This window comes from Enhydra lutris, unplaced genomic scaffold, assembly GCF_002288905.1.
Source record: "Enhydra lutris kenyoni isolate GAN:26980312 unplaced genomic scaffold, ASM228890v2 scaffoldscaffold7, whole genome shotgun sequence".
Lineage (NCBI taxonomy): Eukaryota > Metazoa > Chordata > Mammalia > Carnivora > Mustelidae > Enhydra > Enhydra lutris.
In genome coordinates, this window is record NW_019154091.1 from 30,164,925 (window position 1) to 30,186,946 (window position 22,022).

At 42.9% G+C, this 22,022-nt stretch overlaps 1 protein-coding gene across 1 annotated transcript in view; it reads right to left on the reverse strand.

Annotated features, from left to right (window-relative positions):
• Window positions 1–18,247: 18,247 nt before the first annotated feature.
• LOC111142114 (potassium calcium-activated channel subfamily M regulatory beta subunit 4) overlaps window positions 18,248–22,022 on the reverse strand; it is a 59,788-nt gene continuing 56,013 nt past the window's right edge. Inside the window, exon 3 of the mRNA XM_022495083.1 lies at window positions 18,248–18,776. Within this exon, the coding sequence (XP_022350791.1) occupies window positions 18,608–18,776 (169 nt within the window). The 3' untranslated portion in view covers window positions 18,248–18,607. The remainder of the gene's footprint in view (window positions 18,777–22,022) is intronic.

A 22,022-nucleotide genomic window follows, 5' to 3' on the forward strand; every position in this document is an offset into this window, starting at 1 on the left:
TCGTCAGTCAAATCTAGCTCTTTGAGAAGAAACTCATTCAAACCCCGTGTGACAAAGAGGAAGAGTAATGTGCGATATTTTTGAGCCTTAACACTTAGGAAGCACTTAACAAATGTTAGCGACTCTGACCATTATGTGCCAAGTAGAATTTCAAACTGCCCCGCCTGCATTATCTCAATTAAACCCTCTCAAAACTAAACAGGGGAAGGGCTACAAATTTCCCATTCGACACATGAAGAGACTGAGGCACAGAGAAAGTACCTGCGAGCTTCACAGAGCTAGCGAATGTCAGTCACAGAGCTAGCAAATGCCACAGAGCTAGCGCATGCCTTGTTTTAAACATGGACCAAGTAAATTCTGGAGCCTGGAATCTCACCCACTTTCTCCTGTATCAGGGGTTGGAAAAAAGGTTGATTAAGCTCCATAGCTTATATTAAATACCGTTTGAGGCCTCCAGTGTTCAATTCCGTTTTGCAGACTCCCATGCCTGCTCCAGATCTCTTCCCTCCAACCTCACCCTATCGACTCTTGTTAAAAGGCCCATTAGTCCATTAGCACCGATATTGATGTCTCTCCCAGCATTTTAGACTAAATGTGAGAGCAGTTACCTATTCGAAATGCAAACCCTTCTGTTCCCTCTGGGGCCTTGGAACATGTTGCTCAACAATTCTCCGGGTGACAGGAAATTCTTTGTGCAAAGGGACAATGATTGTCCCACGCAGAACCGGGGTGTCAGCTCTGAATGACAGCCATATAAAAAGAGAAGTAACCACAAAGACGAATCCGAAATAAGGCAGAAGAAACAGGCTCCAAAAAGCAGCTCTCAACTCACTGGATTCAAGAGGCCATAAAGGTCAGGCCAAAAGGACTGCTGAGCTGTCCCGGGAAAGGACAGAAACAGGAACACTATTCAGAGTCAGCAAGACAAAGCAAACAAGCGTGCCCTAGGCCCCGAAAAGTGAGACAGACAAAGGACAGGGAGGCCAGGACTTCCAAAGTGCCACTGCTACCATGTCCCCCAAACCCAGGCATGAACCCAAAAGGTGTGATAAAGGGTCCAGTCATGATGTCCATTGGGGAAAGTCAGCACGGACACACAAGTCAGGGGTCCAGCAGGAAACAGGGTGATGAGCAGAGTTCCACGAAGGGACTATTCGCCAAGAAGTAGGCAGTCTTCCCGGCTCCCCTGGGGTTTCCCTGTCTCCCAGTCTTCCCAGTCTCCCCCAGCAGCTTCCCAGGGCCTTGGCACCCAAGGCTGTGTACACTCTGCTGAGCAGTTCGACACAAGGATCGGAGGGAGAGCAGTAGAATCAAAGCTATGTGACTTTCTCGAGGCCGAAGGACCAGTTGTCTTTTCTACCCACACTCTTGGACAGGAAGTCATCAGTCCCTTGAAGTGTTCCTATTTCTACTAACCTAGAGAGCCAGCCCTTCTCTGCATCGCTGTCCTGTTGGAGTTCAGGTCTCCTCTGCTCCAAGCTCAGAAGTTCTGTGTATGGTCACTATACTTCCATCTGGCATGCCAGTCCTCCCTCCACACTGCCTCCAGAGTGATTTACCTAAAATACAGGACCAGAGTCCACCTGCAATTGACCGGTGGTGACTCCCCCCTGTCCATGACATGTAGTCTGGGCCCCTTGGTGGTTCTAGGAGGCCTGCCATGACAGCCTGTGCCTTCCTCCCCAGCTTCAGCGGCAGCCAGTCCTCTCCTGGCCATATATACGGGGTGGTCTCAAACTCTTTGTGCTTTCTAGAGTGCAGACTGCTGTTTTGTGCATTTTTGCTCATGTATTTTTTACTTCTCCCCGATAAAATAGTTCTCACCAATTCTCTGATGCCCGGAGCACATCACAGAGGGGACACAAAGGTCATGAGCTCAGGCACCCTCACAAAAAGGTGCAGACATCATCCTTTGATTTATCTACAAGTAAAGCTAAATGCAGACTCTCAGAGATGCAGGCAGGAGTGAGATGTGAAGACATGCTTCATATCACTTTAAATTCGGGCCCATTATTGGATCAGTCTACCTATAATGCATTGTATAGGCACTTTTAAAATAAATCTTTTCATTATGTGAATTAAACAACTTTCATGTCTCCTTAGACTTTTTTAAAATTTAAAGCTCATTTTTTACTATGCCAGAAACCTTCAAAAATGGCCACGACCTTTCCTTGACCTCTGAGACTGCTGCTGACCCATTCTCTAAACTGTGTCCTCAAACTCTCCTCTTTCCCACATCACTTTTATATCTATAGAGACATCTTTTACTGCCTATTGCACATTTTATGAAAATTATTTGCTCTGTTTTCTCTATTAGATGATTATCTGCTGGAGATCAGATTCTCCTAGGTACCAAGCAAACACATTTGAGACAAATTCCAGATTTTATGATACTAATAACACAATAATACAAAATACTAATATACATATTTCAACAAAGTGTCCTGCAGCATTCATTGGATTCTAACACATTTGAATGGATTCAATCTTCCCAGAAATCCTGAGAAAAGAAACTGAGACCCAAGACTCACAGTAAATAAATGGGAGAGCCAGGACTCAAACCCAGACTATCCAGCTTCAGAGCAAACACATTCAACCCCTCTGCCAGTGGTTCTCAAATTTCGGTGTGTGGTCTGGGTGGCTCAGTCATCAAGCGTCTGCCTTTGGCTCAGGTTATGATCCCAGGGTCCTGAAATCGAGCCCCAAATCGGGCTTCCTTCTTGGTGGGGAGCCTGCTTCTCCCTCTCCTACTCCCCCTGCTTGTGTTCCCTCTTTCACTGTATCTCTCTGTCAAATAAATATATAAAATCTTAAAAAAAAATTTTTTTTGGTGTATATCAGAATAACCTGGATGGCTTGTTCCTAAAACATAGGTTGCTGGGTCCCCCCATCCATCAAGATTTTAAATCAGTAGATTTCCACCATGCTGTTGTGCTTGGAAAAATTAATGAACCAAAATGTTTAAGTTATTTCATTTAAATTCTTCAGTGATGATTTACTCTGATTAAACAGATAAACTGTATTTCAGAAAATAAGTCTGTACCTTTTAAAAAAGGAATCAGCTTTATGGAGGATTTTGTGAAGACTAAGTTCTTAAATGTAATCGTCATTTCTCTGAAAGAGCACAGAATTTTGAGACCAGTAGGTCTGGGTTCAAAAACCCCCTGTGACAAGCTCTGTATCTGCACCTACTTTACGACAAGGGAATGGGTGCAGGAAAAGAAACAACCTGTTCAAGTTGCGAAGCCAACAGGCACCCCTCCGGAACGGCTCCCCTAAGACGAGGCTGAGCTCAAGGCAAAATCTTCCCTGTTGATCGATGATCTGATCAGACCAGCTCAGCCCACTTTCCACACCCTGTTCTTTCTAGCCTTGTTTATTCCTCCTTGTGAAAGTAAAACCCTTCTCTGCCTGACCTCTGAGATGCTTGCAGACCTCATGAATGGAGCCTTCTCCTCGTCAATATTCCTCTTACCCCATTACAATCATTCCTCCCCCATATACCCCCACACCCACTTGCAATAATTCTTGCAAATAAAGTCTCTCTTTACCTAAATCTGGACATATTTTGCTTCTGAGACCAGTTTGCATTTGCCTTGAAATACAAGTGATTTCTCAGCTATTATTCCAGCTCCAGGTAGGACCTGGAGTCCTACCTACCTGCTGAGGTATAATCTCCAAACTGTCTTCAAACAGTAACCGATCCCCCCCAAATTATAATTAACAGGAGCTTCAAAGTGCTCACTTCCAGCACTTCTGACCTACTGATGTGACTGCACCATGGTCTGTCATGAAAATCTGAGGTAAATTTTCCCAAGAATGTTCTAGATCCCCGCGGAGTGAGCTCCTCTGGGGGCGCACAGTAGACACGCTGGTTTAAGGAACTGAGCTCTCATGAAGGTCTGAAAAGTGATGCCATTTTCTGGAGGCAAATTTGCAAGAAGCCCATCCTCTCTGAGTTGAGAGGGCATTTTCAAGCTTTTGTTTTCTCAGCAGTTTTGGGATGCTCGAATCTGCCCTACCACGCCCTTGTCCTCACTAAGTGGTTGACAAATATTAGGAAACTCAGCACCCCATTCCACACTCAGACCTCTCAGGTAGAAAGCACTTCCTTTTCCTGAGGTAAATACACTGTCTACACCTGTCCATTAATTGATTCATAATAACCCACATCCTTCGGTTTGTGTTATCTGTTAAATTGTGTGCCCCCCTCCAAAAAAATTTGCTGCTGTTGTTGTTTTTTAAGATTTTATTTATTTATTTGACAGAGAGAGAAAGAGATCACAAGCAGACAGGCAGAGAGAGAGGGGGAAGCAGGCTCCCTGCCGAGCAGAAAGCCCGATGCAGGGCTCGATCCCAGGACCCTGAGATCATGACCTGAGCCAAAGGCTCTCACCCTCTGAGCCACCCAGGCGCACCGCCCCCCAAATTCTTATGTTGAAATCCTAGCCACCAGCCCCTCAGAACGTGATCTTATTTGGGAACTGGGTTGCTGCCGATGTAATCACTTAAGATGAGGTCATACTGGAGTATCACGGTCCCTAATCCAATATGACTACTGTCCTTATAAAAATGGGTTATTTTGGACAGACACACTCATGGGGAGAATGTCATTGGGAGAAAGACAGATCAGGGCGATGCTTTTACAAGCCAAGGAATCTCAAAGTTTGCTAGCGAACCACCAAAATCTAGGAGAGAGGCATTCTTCCTCACAGCCCTCAAAAGGAACCCACCCTGCCAATACCTTGATCTCAGACTTCTAGCCTCCAAGACTGCACAGCCATAAACTGTTGTGTAAGCCACCCAGTCTGTGGTACTTTGTATAGCAACCTAGCAAAATAATGCAGATTGTTATTAAAGATAATAATAATGATGAAAGATGCTAATATTTATTAAGTCCTTACTCTGTCCAAGAAATCTTCCTCAGTGCAATGCTATGAGGTAGGTACTTTTTAAAATCCTTATATGGTAGACAGAATAATGAGTCCCGAAAGATGTCCACATCCTCATCCTTGGAGCCTGTGAATGTAAATATGATAGATTGCATGGGAAAGGGGAATCAAGTTTGCAGATGGAATTAAGGCTGCTAATCAGCTGACTCTGAGATGGAGAGATTATCCTGGATTATTTGAGTGGGCCCAGTGTGATCATAACAGTTCTTAAATTGAACAGGGAAGAGAAAAGAAAACCGGAGAAATAACAATGTGGGAAGGACTTGGCCCAGCATTTCTGCTTTTGAAGATGGAAGAAAAGGGCCAGAACCTGGTATACAGGTGGCCTGTAGAGGGTAGAAAAAGAGAAAATGGATTTTTTCCTAGAGCTTCCAGAAATAATGCAATCCTATTGATATCTTGATTTTAGCCTGGTAAGACCCAGTTAGAGTCTGATCTCTGACTGTAAGATAATACATTTAGATTGCTTTTAAGCCACTGTATTCACTATAATTTGTTAAAAGAACAGTGAATATACCCCAATTCCACATAAGGGATCCATGGGCCAGAGAGTCTATATAATTGTGTCCAAGGTCATACAGGTAGACATGATGAAGCCAAAGTTGGAACACAAGTCTTTATAATACAGAGTCTCTATTTCTACTCACCATGATAGTTTTTAAGAAGATTTTATTTATTTATTTGAGAGAGAGAGAGAGAGAGAGCATAAGCAGAGGGAGCAGCAGGCAGAGGGAAAAGGAAGAAGCAGGCTCCCTGCTGAGCAGGGAGCTGGATGAGGGGTTCTATTCCAGGACCCTGTGATCAAGACCTGAGCCAAAGGCAGACGCTTAACCGACTGAGCCATCCAGGCGCCTCTACCATGATAATTTGTAAAACAAGTTCTAGTCCCTCTAGACATCTTTTCACATATTTGCAAGTAGATACCATATCCTCCTTTAGCTTTCCCTAGAAAAAGCATAGTTTCATTAGCCAGTCTTCAGATGACAATTTTAAGTCCCGCAACCATCCTGGAAAATATGGCAGCCAAGTTGCACAGTGCTAGTAATGCTCCAACACCACCTTCATGAGTTTCAATCTACCTTTGCCAAAATGGGATTTATAACGCATTAAATTCAAGCAATACTTTTTGAGGTTTTTTTTTAAATGAAGTGATAGTTTTCTTATATTGATAAATTGGCTGTGAACTTAATGTTCCTACAAAATGAGTCATTTGAGTTGGAACATTAATTTCTTTGAGCAGCCGGGTCCTCTTTAGTCTGAGAAAAGTGGCATTGCTCTGTCCCTGCACAGATCATCTCCAGAAAGTGCCTGCACTTGGCTGTAGTAGTGATAGATCAGGCTTCCTTCTTGCCCTCCCATCCCGGCTCTCAGATCCTGGAGGGGATCATGCCACTCAGAAAATGGGTATAGCGTGAGAGACACCCGGCCAGCCTTGCCCCACCTGGAAAGAAGAACACACTCAGCTCTCACAGTGTTTTGGTATTGGCCCTTGGAAGCCAAATGTTAACTTTTCCCAACCAGTTGTTAAAACTCAGCCATTATTATTATATAAACTTACAACTTGACTATTTATATATTTTTTAAAGGTATTAAATACTCAAAACCCATGACTTCCTGATTCTTTCACCACATTGGACTATTATCTCTGTTCTTGAGGTTATCTTTGGCTACTCTATCCGTAGGACTGGAATCCTGTGTAATGGTGCACTGCTGCGCATCTCTTCCCAATGCCAAGTTCAGTGATGTCACATTGATAGCTTGCCATGAGCCGAATGGGTAGAATTACACCCCAGAAATCAGCAAATGCTATGAATGAGAATACTCGCCCCTGGCTGGGTATCAAACATTTACCAGTGCACCACCTCCATCAGGAAACCTTCCCACCTCGAATCCCCAAAACACACACCAACACTCCACCCTGCTCCCCTTGTCTAGGACTGAAGTCACCGGCCTCATCATTTCATCCAATAATTATAAAGGGCAAAGTAAACATCTCTGTAGGGTTGGGTTTTTTTTTTTTCTTTTAAACTTTTTTTTTCCTGGCTTGGAAGATTTTATTCACACATTTATACTTCATCTGTTTCCTCTTTAAATCTCAGAGTAGATTTGAATTTTATAATAACACGGAGTTGGCATTTAGGATATGCTGTCTCAGAAAGGAGAATTTTAAGAACTAATGCAGATACTGCAGTGTTTTTTTGTCTTTTGGTCTCATGGATGGGACATTATGGGAAACCTCCCCGGGCACCACCCTTCCTAAGTGACCTTTTATGTTCATGGTCCTGAAGCTCTGTCCTTTCCAAGGTTTGCTCCAGATTCCTAATTTCATTAACCCTATAACCTAATCAACATTCCCCTCTTTAGCCACAACCCCATCCAAGCTTTTGAGAAGGCTTTTGAGAAGGCTCAACCTCCACAGGTAAGGTATTTTTCACTTTTCATTATTAAAATCAAATGTCACTGAACAGAAGCCCTCCACTCAGTCTGCCCCAAGAAAGAGTCACGTTAAGGGGGGAGGGCAAATGTAAAAAAATTGAATTCCTCCCTCACCTTGCTGCTGGCACAGAAGTGGAATGGAGTCAAGACGATGGAAGGAAGGAGGTGGGTGGTTCCCACTAATCACGCAAGATGAGAAACCTGTGAGGACCCGTGAATAGGAACTCTGAATTCAGAGACAATTAACTTGGAGATTGCAGTCTGCTCAGAGGTCCATATAAGGAAGGATTAGGGAGTTAGGGGGTTATAATGTAGCTAACATTTGTTGAACATCCATTTTGTGCCAGGAACTCTATTAGGCATTGAGCATTTTGCATGTATTATCTTTCCATACATTATCTTACCAATTACCTTCACTAAATGTCCCAGAAGAGTAAATACTCCTCAGAATGTCTTTACACACTTCCAGGAAAGAGATTTAAACAATCTGGCTAATAATGGCAAATAAGCTTTAAGTATTTGGTAATACTGCTTCATGGATCCAATGAGATGAATTTTGTGGAGATCCCAGGAAAAAGCTGTTGAGCAAACAATGTTGAGTTTATTAAACTTACACCAGCAAGGGAGATGACCTTGACAAAGCCTTGGGAGTTACTCCAAAAGAGAAAGGAAGGAAAGAGTATTTATATGATTTTATAATCTGAACCCAAATGGTTTAAGGCAGTTCTTTTAAGGCACAGAACTTATTGGGGCTGAGGCAAGTCCCTAAGGTAACAGTTGAGTATTGGTAAGGCAATGAGGTGAGTGTCATGAGACAAATCTTGATTATTGTCCTTCGCAAGTGAGCTTTTTTCTGATTTTGGAGGGACTCCCTCATTCTGTAGTAAATTCTCTGAACTTCTCAGAAGATTTGGCCCTCTAGGGCATTGTGGAAACAGATTCTTGGAAGGAGTTGCCTTTCTGTCCTAATGACCATGTAGGGCATTTCCATTAACCTTCATGTAACCCCCCCCCACTTTTTTTTTAATGGCATTCCACCTCCTTAAGAAACATTAGAACACTTAGGAGTTTCTTTTAAATTTTATTAACATATAATGTATTATTTGCTTCAGGGGTGCAGGTGTGTGATGCATCAGTCTTACACAATTCACAGGGCTCACCATAGCACATACCCTCCCCCGTGTCCATCCCCCAGGCACCCCATCCCTCCCACCCTTCTTCCCTCCAGAAACCCTCATTTTGTTTCCTGAGATTAAGAGTCTTTTGGGGTGCCTGGGTGGCTCAGTGGGTTAAAACCTCTGCCTTCGGCTCAGGTCATGGTCTCAGGGTCCTGGGATCGAGCCCCGCATCGGGCTCTCTGTTTAGAGGGGAGGCTGCTTCCCCCTCTCTTCCCCCTCTCTGCCTGTCTCTCTGCCTACTTGTGATCTCTGTCTGTCAAATAAATAAATAAAATCTTAAAAAAAAAAAAAGAGACTGTTATGGTTTGTCTCCCTCCCAGGTCCCCTCACTGAAGAGTTTATTAATCATTAGGCCATTTTCCTTTGCTTTTTTTCTTGCAGAGATCTAGATCTTCAGTGACTTCCAAAACATTCCCCACATCTTGCCTTCGGTATTAACCCGCTTTTATCTAGCGAGTTGACAAGTCCTGGTGAATACAGTGCATACTGCCTTATAGCTTACTTTGGCCCCAGTAAAGGGTCATTATTTTAGAAGTGAATCTGTAACCGAACTAATGTGAGTTCACTCCTTGCTGAGTCACAGATACAAACCACATCAGGTAGTGTTGTCGCATAAATAAACTTCATTTGTAGCAAACAAGGAGATTACCAGGAATACCTTCCAAAGCCATGACTCCAGGAGCAAGGGTGAATGGGTTCCTTTCTTCCAGAGTGAGGATGAATATTTAGGTAAGGAAGCGTTGTCACTGTAGGTAGAGGCAGGCATAAGGTTGAGATTGTATCTTAAGGAAACATATCTGTACATACATCATATGTGATGTAAATGAGGCTTTGTGCCCCTCCTTGGCAGAGATTTTAGTATTCTAATGAGGTAAAGCTAACTTGGTCACTCCGTGGTCCCCCTGTGCAGGGGTGAGTCAGGTGTTGAGTTCAAACTAGTCTGGGTGGTCTGGGCCGCTGGAGATATTGCTTGAGATGTAGTTTATGTTTCCACCACAGAACATTATGCCCATTGGGTCTTTTCTCAGAGTCAAGTGATAAACTGCAAAGCAGAGCTTAAGAAAAATGTGGGACGAAGATCAGTGAGCACAAGCAGGTAGGCAATAAAGGTTAGGTCTTGGGGTCTAGATGGTGACAAGTTGAGATTTTTTTTTTTGACATATCCTGCCTGTTAATTCCTTGTTTTTGTCTTTGTATGACCTGTTAACAAACAAGGTTAACTCTAGACTTTCTAGAGGAGTTTCTAATATATTTGTTCAGGACATGGACATTCCTGGACAGAGGTTAGGCAGTCATGAGTTATCCCTTTGCTAAAAAAGGAAGAAAGAAGAAAAGAAAGAAAGAAAGAAAGAAAGAAAGAAAGAAAGAAAGAAAGAAAGGAAGGAAGGAAGGAAGGAGGAAGGAAAGAAGGAGGAAGGAAAGAAGGAAGGAAGGGAGAGAAGGGAAGAAGGGAAGAAAGAAAGAAAAAAAGGAAAGTAGTAGGACTTAAAGTAGTATTACTAGGGAAGAAATGGGTAAGGTAAGGCTACCTGCTAAGAACTAATGTCTTTCTGTGGTGTCTAAATGCAGTGTCTCTCCCAGTCAGATAATGCCCCCAAATGTGGGGCAATGATTGGGTGGAAGCCAGTGGCTCTGGCGGTGACAGGATTCACCCACCTGCGGAGCAAAGGAGATAGAAGTGTGTTGAATACACCTCAAGGGAGCTGTGGGCAGGACGGCAGAGCAGAGGCTGTCCCCCACCAAGGAAGTGGGTGGGGACCTTTTTAAAGGGGGGAAGTGAGGAGGTAGAGTGACGTATGGAATCCTCCCTTTTTTGATAACTGTGCCTGTTTGTAAGCAGCCCGTTCACCAGTGAGGGCCTCTGGATATTCTGAGGTGGGTCGCCTGACGGGCCTGTGTGTCTTCAGTCAGGGGGGCGCTGTGGCCCTTTCTGCATTCCATCCCTCAAGCCTGTGTGTCTAAAAGCAGACTCTACCAATTACACATCACGAGAGTCCAGGAGTCTGAGGAAGACCCTCGTTAGCCGTCGTCTGCACTAATTTAGCTGTGGGCACTGTTACACTGAGACTAGGAAGGGGGGCTTTTGCCACTGGGTGAAAAGAAAAGCCGTAGCAAGCTTTTCTTTGACAAATACTGAAAGAGGACTTTAGCTCCCTCCATTTTGACCTCAGTTTGTACTTTCTAATTGACTAAGTGCTTTCCAGCTTATCTCTTAACTCGGGCAGAAGGTGGGGCAGGCAAACACCTTGTGACGGGAACCGAAAGCACCCCTTCACGCAACAGGGACTGCCCTGACGCCAGCAAGACCCTGCGTGATTGACCGCAAGACAATGACTGACCTGACTTTTATTGCCCGCCTGCATGTACCCACCGACCTCTGTCCCATATTTTCCTTACATGACCCGGAAGTATTTTGAGCGCTCTGGAGACAGTCTTTGAGAAGCTCCTTCGCTGTCTTCCTGGTTTTGGTGAATCCCTTTCTTGTTTCACCAGCCCTTGTCTCTCTGCCTCCGGGTTTTGTCAGAGACAAGAGGCAGAAGCTGGTCTGTTTGGGACCCCCAGGGCCAGGTGCTCTTGAACCTCTGGGCCCCAGTTACAACACCATGAAATGGAGTCAAAACAACAAAGGTTTGTCCAGATGGTTTATTTATGAATATGTAGAAAGGTTTGAGATACTTAAGTTGACACAGGGTAAGACGATGTTAAAAAAGCTAACTTTTAAATTACAAAATGTCAGCTCAAGTTTTAAGTTCCCAGGGAAGAATTTTGATTACCGATCACTTGGTTAAACCACAAAGCGGCATGGAAGTTTTAAAACAGTTGGAAACTAACTGTCTGCAGTGGTTATAAGACCCAGCAGCCTCTCAAACGGACTCTGAATGAAGTCTGAATGACTGGCACAGGAAAGTGTGGAATGCCTTTTAACCTGTCCAAAGTGAGAGATTTACCCGCTTGGGATAACTCTTGTCCTCAGTGATATAATTTGTTTTGACGAAATTATAACATTCCTTCTAACATAAAGTCTTTTCTGAGTTAAAGCTGTTAAGAAGGTAAGACAAGAATTGCAGGGAAACTTAAGGCCCGTAAGGTCTCCCTAAGAGGGGGGCACATGGCTGGCTCAGTCGGTAGAACATGTGACTCTTGATCGCAGGGATGTAAGTTCAAGCCCTGCATTAGGTGTAGAGAGTACTTAAAAATAAAATCTTAGGAAGGAAGTAAGGAAGTTAGGAAGGAAGGGAGGAGAGGAGAAGAAAGAAAGAAAAAATAGGAGGCCACATCATTAAATTACTTGAAGCATAATTGGTAAGGCATATTGTTGATTCCCAGGAAAGATCAAGCAGGTTTAACTATCTCAATCTAACATAAGGAACTACTAAAGAAAACACCAAACAAATGTAGGAGTCTAGAACATGTAACCACACAAAGAAATAGCATTTGGGTTTAGTGTCACGGGGAAGTAAGGGATGGCTATTTTATTTATGACCCTGAGGCCCTGAGCAAATCTAGTCTTCACCCATTGAGTTTCTTTCTTGACAGGGAGGACAGGTACAAATTGTACAAGGACCAGTATAATTTATGATGAGTCTTTTTAGTAGGTTTCAACTCCTTTGTTTACTGTTTTTAGAAGTTTTTACTCAAGCCTGGGTAAGGTTTGAATGTGTCAACATGAATCTTGATGGACTCAACCCTCAAAATTCCACCGATTTAGATATAATTTTTAGTCCACTGGAGTCCAGGATTTCACGAAGACCTTCAGTTTGGGTTTGATTTAGACACAGGGATACTGGTAAGTTAGTTTCCAAATTGGCTTTGGCTTGAGTCTGAATAGGGGAGTGCTGGGAATCCCAAGGAAGAGGTCTTCAAAAGAACACTTAATCCTGAAGACCCTTTTGCCTAATAGATTGTTCCAATTAGATTAGCAGGTTAGTGTTACAAAGGATAAAGGAATATTCCTTGGTTAAAGTCCAAGGGTAAAAATTACCCTCTGGGTAGGTGCCCAGCGAGTGCCCAGGATTATTTGAGCTCCCACTTCTGGAGAAGTTTGTTGATGCTGAGGGAGGGAAGATACAATAATGCCAGGGCTTAAGGTTGGTATTGAAGTACCGTTACAAAAAAAAAAAAAAAAAATTTGCAAAGTTGTCACTTAACATTTAAGTAAATTTCAACTTGTGAATTTGAATAGCTGACTATACGGCTTATCCTCCGAGCCCATTTATGGTTCATTCACTGTATTCTTTTCCCTTCCATTTTTCCACCAGCAACACTGTTATCCCGTGCCTTTTCAAAGCTAACAACATCTACAGTCATCTTTCTCCAGAGTTTCTCTCCCATGATGCTTTTAGTAGTTGTATCTACTAAAGACATTAGTTTATTCTCATTCTTGGGTCTCTAGAGCTCTATCAAAAATTACCCCGAGGTATTAAAGATCTGGCAATGGGACTACTCCCAATTTCGGTCTTTGTTTATATGTTAACATCCCTATTTCTGACTTAAGGTTATTCACAGAAAGTGAGGAAAGAACAAGAGTCACATACACTCCCTGGTCTACTCTTGGAAGTCATCCGCAGGCACTGGCGTATCTATTCCTGAAGTCTCCGATGACTTCTTTTAGAAGCCTCTTCATGTCAGCCGCAAAAATGCAGACAGTTGGACTTTGCTCACTTTTTATTTTAAATTGCCTAGCAAGTGAATAATGGCGTTCTTATCAAAAGTTCTCTACTGTAATTCTGCTGGACTCCCGTTTCTTATGTTTATTCCGTGTAATGCCTCTAACCCATGCACTTTCTAACTGGTAATATTTCACCAAGAATAATTTAGAATTACAGCAAAGCCACTTCCTGATTCCTGACTTTCAGAAACAGTATGACAGAATAAATATTTGCAGTTAACAAGTGTTACTTGGAGGTGATTATTATTGTTGTCATTATGGACAAAAAAAATTAATAAATTTTGTTTCTCGTCTCAAAAGGTGGGGAGGTAAGGAAAAACCAGCGAGTGAGTGTCATACAATACATGATGAAATCTTACAATACAAGCTAGATTTTTAGAACAATAGAGTTATGTACAAACTGCGATGGGATCACAGTGGGGGGAATGATTAATTTCGCAGGTAAGGATGCAGGGACTAGGTTGGGACTTGAAGGTAAGGTAGAATTTCCCCAAGACATATAAGGAACAACATGTACGAAGAACATGATGGATCCTGGGAACATTCATTCATTCATTTATCTATCCAATAAATATTTATTTAGCACCTTATTGTGTCAGGCACTGTGCCAATGATGGAAAAAAAAAATCCCACCACCATTCCACCTTCACGGAGCTTATCATCTAATGGGAGAGATAATAGACAAGAAAATACTTATGTAAGTAGAAGCAGCAATAAGTGCTACAAAGGAAGAAAGCAGGATAAAGAGGAAGAAGATGACAAGAGAAACCTGCTTACACTGGTTGGGTAAGGAGGGTTTCTAGGAAGAGTCAATGGATAGACTCTCAGGTCTCAACGCTCAGACCTAATGGATAAGAAGAAAAAGATATGCAAAAACAGTGAGGAGAGTCATCCATGGCACAGGACTACATACATACAGACCCTGAGAAGAGTGTGATGCATCTGGACTGTAGGGCATGGGATGTGAATGTTGAGCTATTAGGAAAAGGGTTTTATATGATTTGGTGTATTTCAGCTAATTTTTCAAAAGGATTAATTATCTGAGGCAGGTAAATGATTCCCTATCCATGTTGTCTGATCATATTTTGTCCCATTACTTATTCTGCCATCGCATCATCTGCCCGCCACTGAGCTTGAGACAAAGACCTGAGAAGGCATCAGAGCTCTTACAACATACATTCAGAGCATGGAATGGTAAGGGCAGGAGGTACTAGATCTGGGAATCACCAGATGAGACCATTTAGAGAAAGGCTATGTAAATTATCTCTCCATCATGACAAAAATCGAAAATATGACATTGTTGGCATTGTTGCCAAGCAGGTAATAGTGAGAAAACAGAGACTGCTGGATGGAAAACTAGAGACACTCGTTATGCTCTGATCAAACATTGGGCAAACCGGTCACCCACAGCAGCTCCGGAGGCAGGCCCGCAGCACTGGGGAAGGTAATAAGGAAAAAGCAGTGATGAGTGCATTGGCAGCTTCTGGCTGTCTTTTTTGGTAAAGTACCAAGGAAAATAGTTGAGTGAGACAAGAAGAACTAGTCTACGAGGAGGGCAACACAGCATTGTTATAGGAGTTGTGCCTACGTCCTGCAGCCCATGGTTTCTGGACCCCAAACAGCAGGAAATGATCATGCAGAACCTTTCTCAAGGGTCTCCATTAACTAACATTGGCCAGGCAATGGCAGTAGCTCAACAGAAGAGATCAGATACAGGGCGTGGCAGACCCACCTCAACTCATTCCAGAAAGCCTCAATGTGCCTGCCATTAAACTGAGGATTAGAAGTACAACCAGAGACTAAAATGCTGTTGACTTAAGAACTATTGACAAGAGCAGACTTTGCGTGTGGTTATTACACAGAACTAACTGGAAGCAAATAGAACAGAAACCTACTGTATTTGTGATGAAATTTCATCACTTATGTTGTTGGCACCCCTGAGATGGACCTGCTAATCCAAAATTTGGTTTGGATGTCAAGACTAATAATCACACACACATCGAGAGGGTACGAAAAGGTTTATTATTCATGTGTTTGTGGGGAGAGCAGGGCAGTCCCCTCCCAGGTCCAAAAAACGAATTGACTGGTTGGGCTTTTATTGTTCTTAGGGTGTGAGGCTGGAGAAAGGGTTCCTGCTTTCAGGCCAGGCTTGTGTGGTCTGAACTTCCCACTGGGCCAAAGAAGGAGGCCTCCAGCCTTTCTAAGCAGCTTGCCCAGAAGTGGAACATAGAGGGTAGGAGGTATAAGGAGGCACGAGAGCTGTTGGCAGTCACACATTAAAAAATGGAGTCAACCTCTTTATCACAGCCAAATAAATTATAATCCTGGTCAATATAAGCCTACGATTGTTCAATACCTAAGGAACCCTAGTATGCACCAGCAACAGGAGTCTGAAAAAGCTGTGATAAACCCCAAAAGTTTCAGATGTGGATGTGAGTTTGATGAGCAAGAATTTCCTAGAGGTAGAACTGGGACCCCAGAGGACAAAGGACAAGTTTTTCCAAGAGAGCAGATTCAAGGTTTAACCAAGGACCTTACTTCCTGCTAGGGCAAAGGATCTTTGTAAGCCCTGCTCAGGCTTTCATCATGGTGTGGGGCATTGACAACTAACCATCATTCCTGTCCTTTACTTTAGTAGTCTTGGGTGCCTGGGTGGCTCATTCAGTTAAGCATCTGCCTTTGGCTCAGGTCATGATCTCAGGGTCCTGGGATCGAGCCCTGCATCGGCCTCCTTGCTGGGCTGGGGAGTCTGTTTCTCCCTCAGCCCCTCCCCTTGGTTGTAGAATTGCTCTCTCTTTCAAATAAACAAACAAACAAACAAAATGTTTAGAGGTCTTTCTTCCCCTTTCCTTTTAGAAACAGAACTCTTCCCCTGGAGATTTAGTGGAACATATGCCCATCTAGCGCAAGAGAACATGTCCCCGTCTCCCTTGAAGCTAGGTATAGCTATGTGGTAAGTACTCACGAATAACTGAGTGAAAGCGATGGGTGAAATTTCCTTAAAAAGAAATAGCTTGCTCCCAACTTCCTCTCTTTCCCAGGCTGCAAAGTGGGTGTGATTCTTTGAGCCAATTTTGACCGTGGAATGAACACCAGCCTTGGTAATAAAAGAACAGCAAGATAGATGAATCCTGAGGCCCTCCATTACCATCTGAAATGGAGCTGCCCGGCCCACCCTGGACTTCCCTGCCCCCTCTGGACTGCTGTGTGGGGAAGAAAGAACGTCTTCCACGAGCCGCCATATTTTGGGGTTTCTGTGACAGCAGCTTCGACCATTTCCTCACTTGGGCAAAAAAAAGTGAATTAAAGCATTAAGAAGTCAGGATTCTTTACCTTTTTCTGATCTTAAAAATGGCCTTTCCTTATTCCTCTGGATTTTAGCTTTAAGGACAAGTATAAAGAGACTCAAACTTAACTAGCTAGAATCAAGTAAGACCTTAAAGCTACAGGTGACCTCAGGAATTCAGCGTGTTTCTCCTCTTTTCCAAAAGCCAACATACAGGATACAGGATACAGGTATGTATACTCCTTGAGTCAAAAGAGGCCTTCCTTAACATAAACCTATGAGTGTTCACATCGATACATGAAAACTCAGATCAGTAGACATCCATTTCCCTTTTTCCCAACACATCACATATATCCCTGCACTATTTTTATCTATTCTCTGTAATTAATTAATCAGAGGTTATTGGATTAAGATATAATGGCTAGAGTAGACTTCCTCTCCCACCATGTGGTGCAAAGATGATGATATTCTCAGGTTCCCATTCTCAAGTAACAGTGTTTCCTAAGGGCTCACAGTGTTGCTAAGACAACGGGGACGCTGCAAGAGAAAGCTGGCACTGAAGTAGAGGGACCGAAGCCACCTGAAAGGTCGTCATCGACAGCGTGCTCAAGGCCTTTTTCACAGGGCAGCTTGTAACACTAGGTTAGAAAAAAGGATCATACTCGTCCAGCACCCTTCCATAGGAGACTAGGGCGCTCTTAGTGACTTGTGTTCTAAAATTAAGGAAGCAGCAGGATGTGAATGAAAAGTCAGGAGATTGTCATCCCACTAATATGTCTTTCTTAGAGCCCTGAGCAAGTGCTGTCCTTAAGTTGCCTTTATTCTAACAGAAGCATGTTTGAAGACTAAGAGAAGAAATCGGGTTGTCAGTTGTTCCTTCACTAAAAGTGGACCTCTCCTCTAACAGAGGTTTGATTCTACCTGGTGAATACTTGGGTTGGTGTATTCATGGAGACCCGGGACTGATGTTTGGAATCTGAGTTTATGGACAGACAGAAAGCAGTATGGTTTCTTCCATGAACTTCTGAGAAAGGCGCAAGAAGCTCAGGGATGGCAGGGGCGGCCACTGGGGTAAGTCTCCGGGTCCGGCCAAGCCAACTGACCCTACTGCAGCGACGTTCTTGTTTTAATACTGACAACATCAAGGGCGAGAACAAAGAAAATAAAAACAAAATACTTAAACGGATTTTGAATATTTTTTTCTGGCCTCAAAGAAGAAAGGAACAAAAGCAGCAGCTGAAAAGTTAAGTGTCCTTCACATCATGTACATTCAGCTGCGCCGAGAGAAAAATCCATCAAACACAACAGGGACACGGGACTAAAGGGGCACAGAACTAGGGAAGACCTTGTTCACAATCATCTCTCTCTCTCTCTCTCTCTCTTAAGAAATAATCGGGTGACAAATAATGGGGAGCCAAAGGCAAGTGTTGGAGGAGAGGTTTTTCCCTATCTTTGAGGATCCCTTGATGAAGAGTCATGGAAATGACTGAAGACTGAGTTGGCAGTGCACTTCTCATTTTTCAAGCAGGAGTCAAAAGGTAGTCTTTAACAGTGGGAAGTGGGGATCATATTGTGAGGTCAAGACTTGTGCGGGGTTCCTTATCTCTAAGTACAAGCTGAATCTAGCAGAATCAAATGAAGCCCACGAGACCCTTTTTTTAAACCCTGGTGATCCAAGCATAAAAAAAGGAAATAAAAACAAAACAAAACAAAACAAAAAACCAAACCACGGACCACTCTATTTTAATATTTTTAGGCAGCATAAATCATAATGGTTTGTATACTACACTGTACAATTATATACTGTTACTTTTCAAAGAAAATTAACTTCTTATAGAGTTTTCTGAAATGGTTACTCCATTAGGTTAAGAGCTTGACCCCTTAGCCATCGCTACGACACATGGCATACAATCTATGCGGTCCCGAGTCTTCCAGCTGTGCCTGTTTCCGCTGCCATCGAGGCTGGAGCCTCTCGGAGACCTCGCATAGCCCCTTCCATCTCCTGCGCCAGGAAGCAGGCTCTGCAGGGAGATGTGTGCCGATGGGTGCAGCTTCTGGGCTTGGCTTCCCACGAGCCTTCTCCCCTCTATGAGAACTTGCGCTTCTTCATGGCTTCTGCTTTCACTGCCAGGCTCTTGGCACAGATGGTCAGGACCACAATGAGAACACCCACCACAAATGTCACCACGGGCCAGAGGAAGCAATGCAGGAGGACAATCTCATCATGCGTGCGATGCAGGAGCACATCATCTGGTCTGCAAGACAGTGGAGAATGGGAAAGAAAGAAAGAGGGGTCAACTGCCTTGGCACGGCATAACTCTGCAACCTGGAGCCCAACTTTCTTTCTAGCCCAAAGGGAACAATCATCACTGAAAGTGAAGACCTCGCTCTGGCTATAAATACTGTACTTTGAGGTTCAGATCCATGACGGAAAGTTCGGAGGTCTTGAATCAAGCCATGGGTGCAAATTCACATATTATTTTATAAGATAATTTACACGTTGTGAAAGGTCAAAAGTGTAGCAATCTTTTACATTATTATTTTCCTCCATTCTAAGTTGCTGAACATATTCCATTTTCTCACTCACCCTTTAATGTCTGCTGGTCAAAGTGGCGTGAATCAGTTACTTGTGGGTTGACACTCTCAAACCCAAATTAGACCTCGGCAGGACCCAAATGATTATAATTCACAAAAAGAGTCAGTGAAAGTCACTGTTTGAATCTCATCAGAAAGATCTATCGTGTAGCCTTCAGGTCAACTCAACTCCTTCATGGGAAGGTTTTTATTAATGAACAGACAAGTGAATGGTTAGATTTAATGCATTTTTCCATGCTTCTGTGGGGGGCGGGGAGGATTAGCCCTCATTTTAAACCACTGACCACTTTCTTAATAAAGTTTTGCAAAGTCTTAGCAATGTATTTCTATCTTATCAATGCAGGGCTCTATTTTCAATTCCAGCACTGGTCTCCTTCTCAGGAAGTGAAGATGAGATGCATTCCATAAGCCATGATCTCTCATCTTCAGCCATTAGAGAGAGCCTGGGAATTCAGCCTTCATACAAAAGGTTTACTTTTTGCAAGCCATTTCCATGTCATCCCCAGGAAGGTTTGTTCTATTATACCAGAGCAGCAGTGCTTCCTCCAGGCAAGGAAGAAGATGATGCGGAATGATTAGTTCAGTTGCCCTCAAGAACATCAGAAGCTTTAGAGTACAAGGGCAGTGCATTTAGCAAAGAAATGCATTCTTGAGGAGCTCTCACTAATCATCACTGTCATAATGCAAAACCTATTCTTCCAGAAGACTGACAAAGAATGTTGGATATTTCTCTTCTATCTATAATGCAGCCATCACATGGCGCTAACAAAAAGTTTTGCAGATTCACTTTGGAATTACAAAATCCTTGCCTTTTTTGTGCATCATTTCGGATTTTGCCCATATTTTTACTGATATTTTATTTCATATGATTTCTTGGTTTTTTTTTAAGATTTTATTTATTTATTTGACAGAGATCACAAGGAGGCAGAGAGGCAGGCAGAGAGAGGGGGGGTGGAAGCAGGCTCCCTGCTGAGCGGAGAGCCGGATGTGGGGCTCAATCTCAGGACCTGGGGATCATGACCTGAGCTGAAGGCAGAGGCTTTAACCCACTGAGCCACCCAGGCGCCCCTATTTCATATAATTTCAATTAAAATCCGTACTAAACGAATGCAGAGCCATTTTAACAGTTAAACCAAAAGCATCCCAGCTTGCAGAAGTTATTCTTTTTTCTGAATTCCTGTAGCAACCCACTGTCTTCAAGACTTGTACTATCATTCATTTGTGATATATTTTAATACAACTTCATTTTCTCTTGTAAGCCCCTTGACTTCATCATTGCCCATTATTCTACAGAGAGATGTTGCTAAATAACCACTTGCTCTTGATGATGGGAAACTGTCCCTATTGCAGCTTGTTATCTATGCAAAATTTCAAAAAACTTCAAGCTCTAGGTCCAAATATAGTTAGGGTACAATATAGTTGAGGTCATATTTTATAGTCTTTGAAATCCCAACCTCTGACCCTGCTGCAATTCTTTTCCTAGCTACAAGAACTCAAAACTGTCAGCTGCCTTAACCCAAGTGTGCAAAGGAGAGTAAAAGCTGTCTTGGTTTCAGATGTTACATTTGGGTCTTTAATCCATTTTGAGCTTATTTTATTTTTTTTTTAATATTTTTATTTATTCATTTGACAGACAGAGATTACAAGTAGACAGAGAGGCAGACAGAGAGAGAGAGGGAGGGGGAAGCAGGCTCTCTGCTGAGCAGAGAGCCCGATGCGGGGCTCGATCCCAGAACGCCGAGATCATGACCTGAGCCGAAGGCAGAGGCTTTAACCCACTGAGCCACCCAGGCGCCCCGCATTTTGAGTTTATTTTTATGTGTGGTGTAAAAAAAGGGTCCGGTTTCCTTCTTTGGCATGTAGTTGTCCAGGTTTCCCAGCACTATTTATTGAAGAGACTTTTGCTCATTGCATATTTCCTCTTTTGCCATAGATTAATTGACAATAAGATTATTTCTCGCCTCTCTCTTCTCTTTCATTGACCCTTGTGTCTATTATTGAGCCAGTACCATACGGTTTTGATTAGTATAGCTTTGTAGTATAGCACACATCCTGAAATCTGGAATCGCGATACTTCCAGCTTTATTCTGGATTTCTTTTTATTTTTTTTATTTTTAAAATTTTTTTTAAAAATGATTTTATTTGTTTTTGGACAGAGAGAGAATGATCACAAGTAGGCAGAGAGGCAGGCGGTGGTGGGGGTGGGGAGAAGTAGGCCCCTTGCTGAGGAGAGAGCCCAACATGGGGCTCGATCCCAGGACCCTGAGATCATGACCTGAGCTGAAGGCAGAGGCTTAACCCACTGAGCCACCCAGGCGCCCCTACTCTGGATTTATTAAGATTGCTTTGACTACATCAAAATAAAAAGCTTTTTGCAAAGGAAGCCATCAACAAAACAAAAAGGCAAAATACTGAATGGGAGAAGATATTTTTCAAATGGCATATTCACTAGGGCTTACTATACCAAATATATAAAGAACTTATACAAAATATGTGAAGAACTCAACACAATATTTTATATATATGTACACACACACACAAACACACACACACACACACACACAAATATTATACAGCCATAAAATATATGGGATCTTACCACTTGCAACAACGTGGATGGGTTTTATGTTAAGTGAAATAAGTGAAACAAAGACAAATACTCTATGATTTCACTTATATCTGGAATCTATAAAACAAAAAAAAGCATAAACAAAATCAGGCCTACAAACACAGAAAACAAATTGATGGTTGCCAGAGGGGAGGGGCAGGGAGGATGAGGAAAATGGGTAAAGGGGAGTAGGTGGTATAGACTTCCAGTTAGGGAATGAACAAAGGCACGGGAATGAAAGGCATAGCAGGGGGGATATATTCAATGGTATTGTAATAGTGTTGTATGGGGACAGATG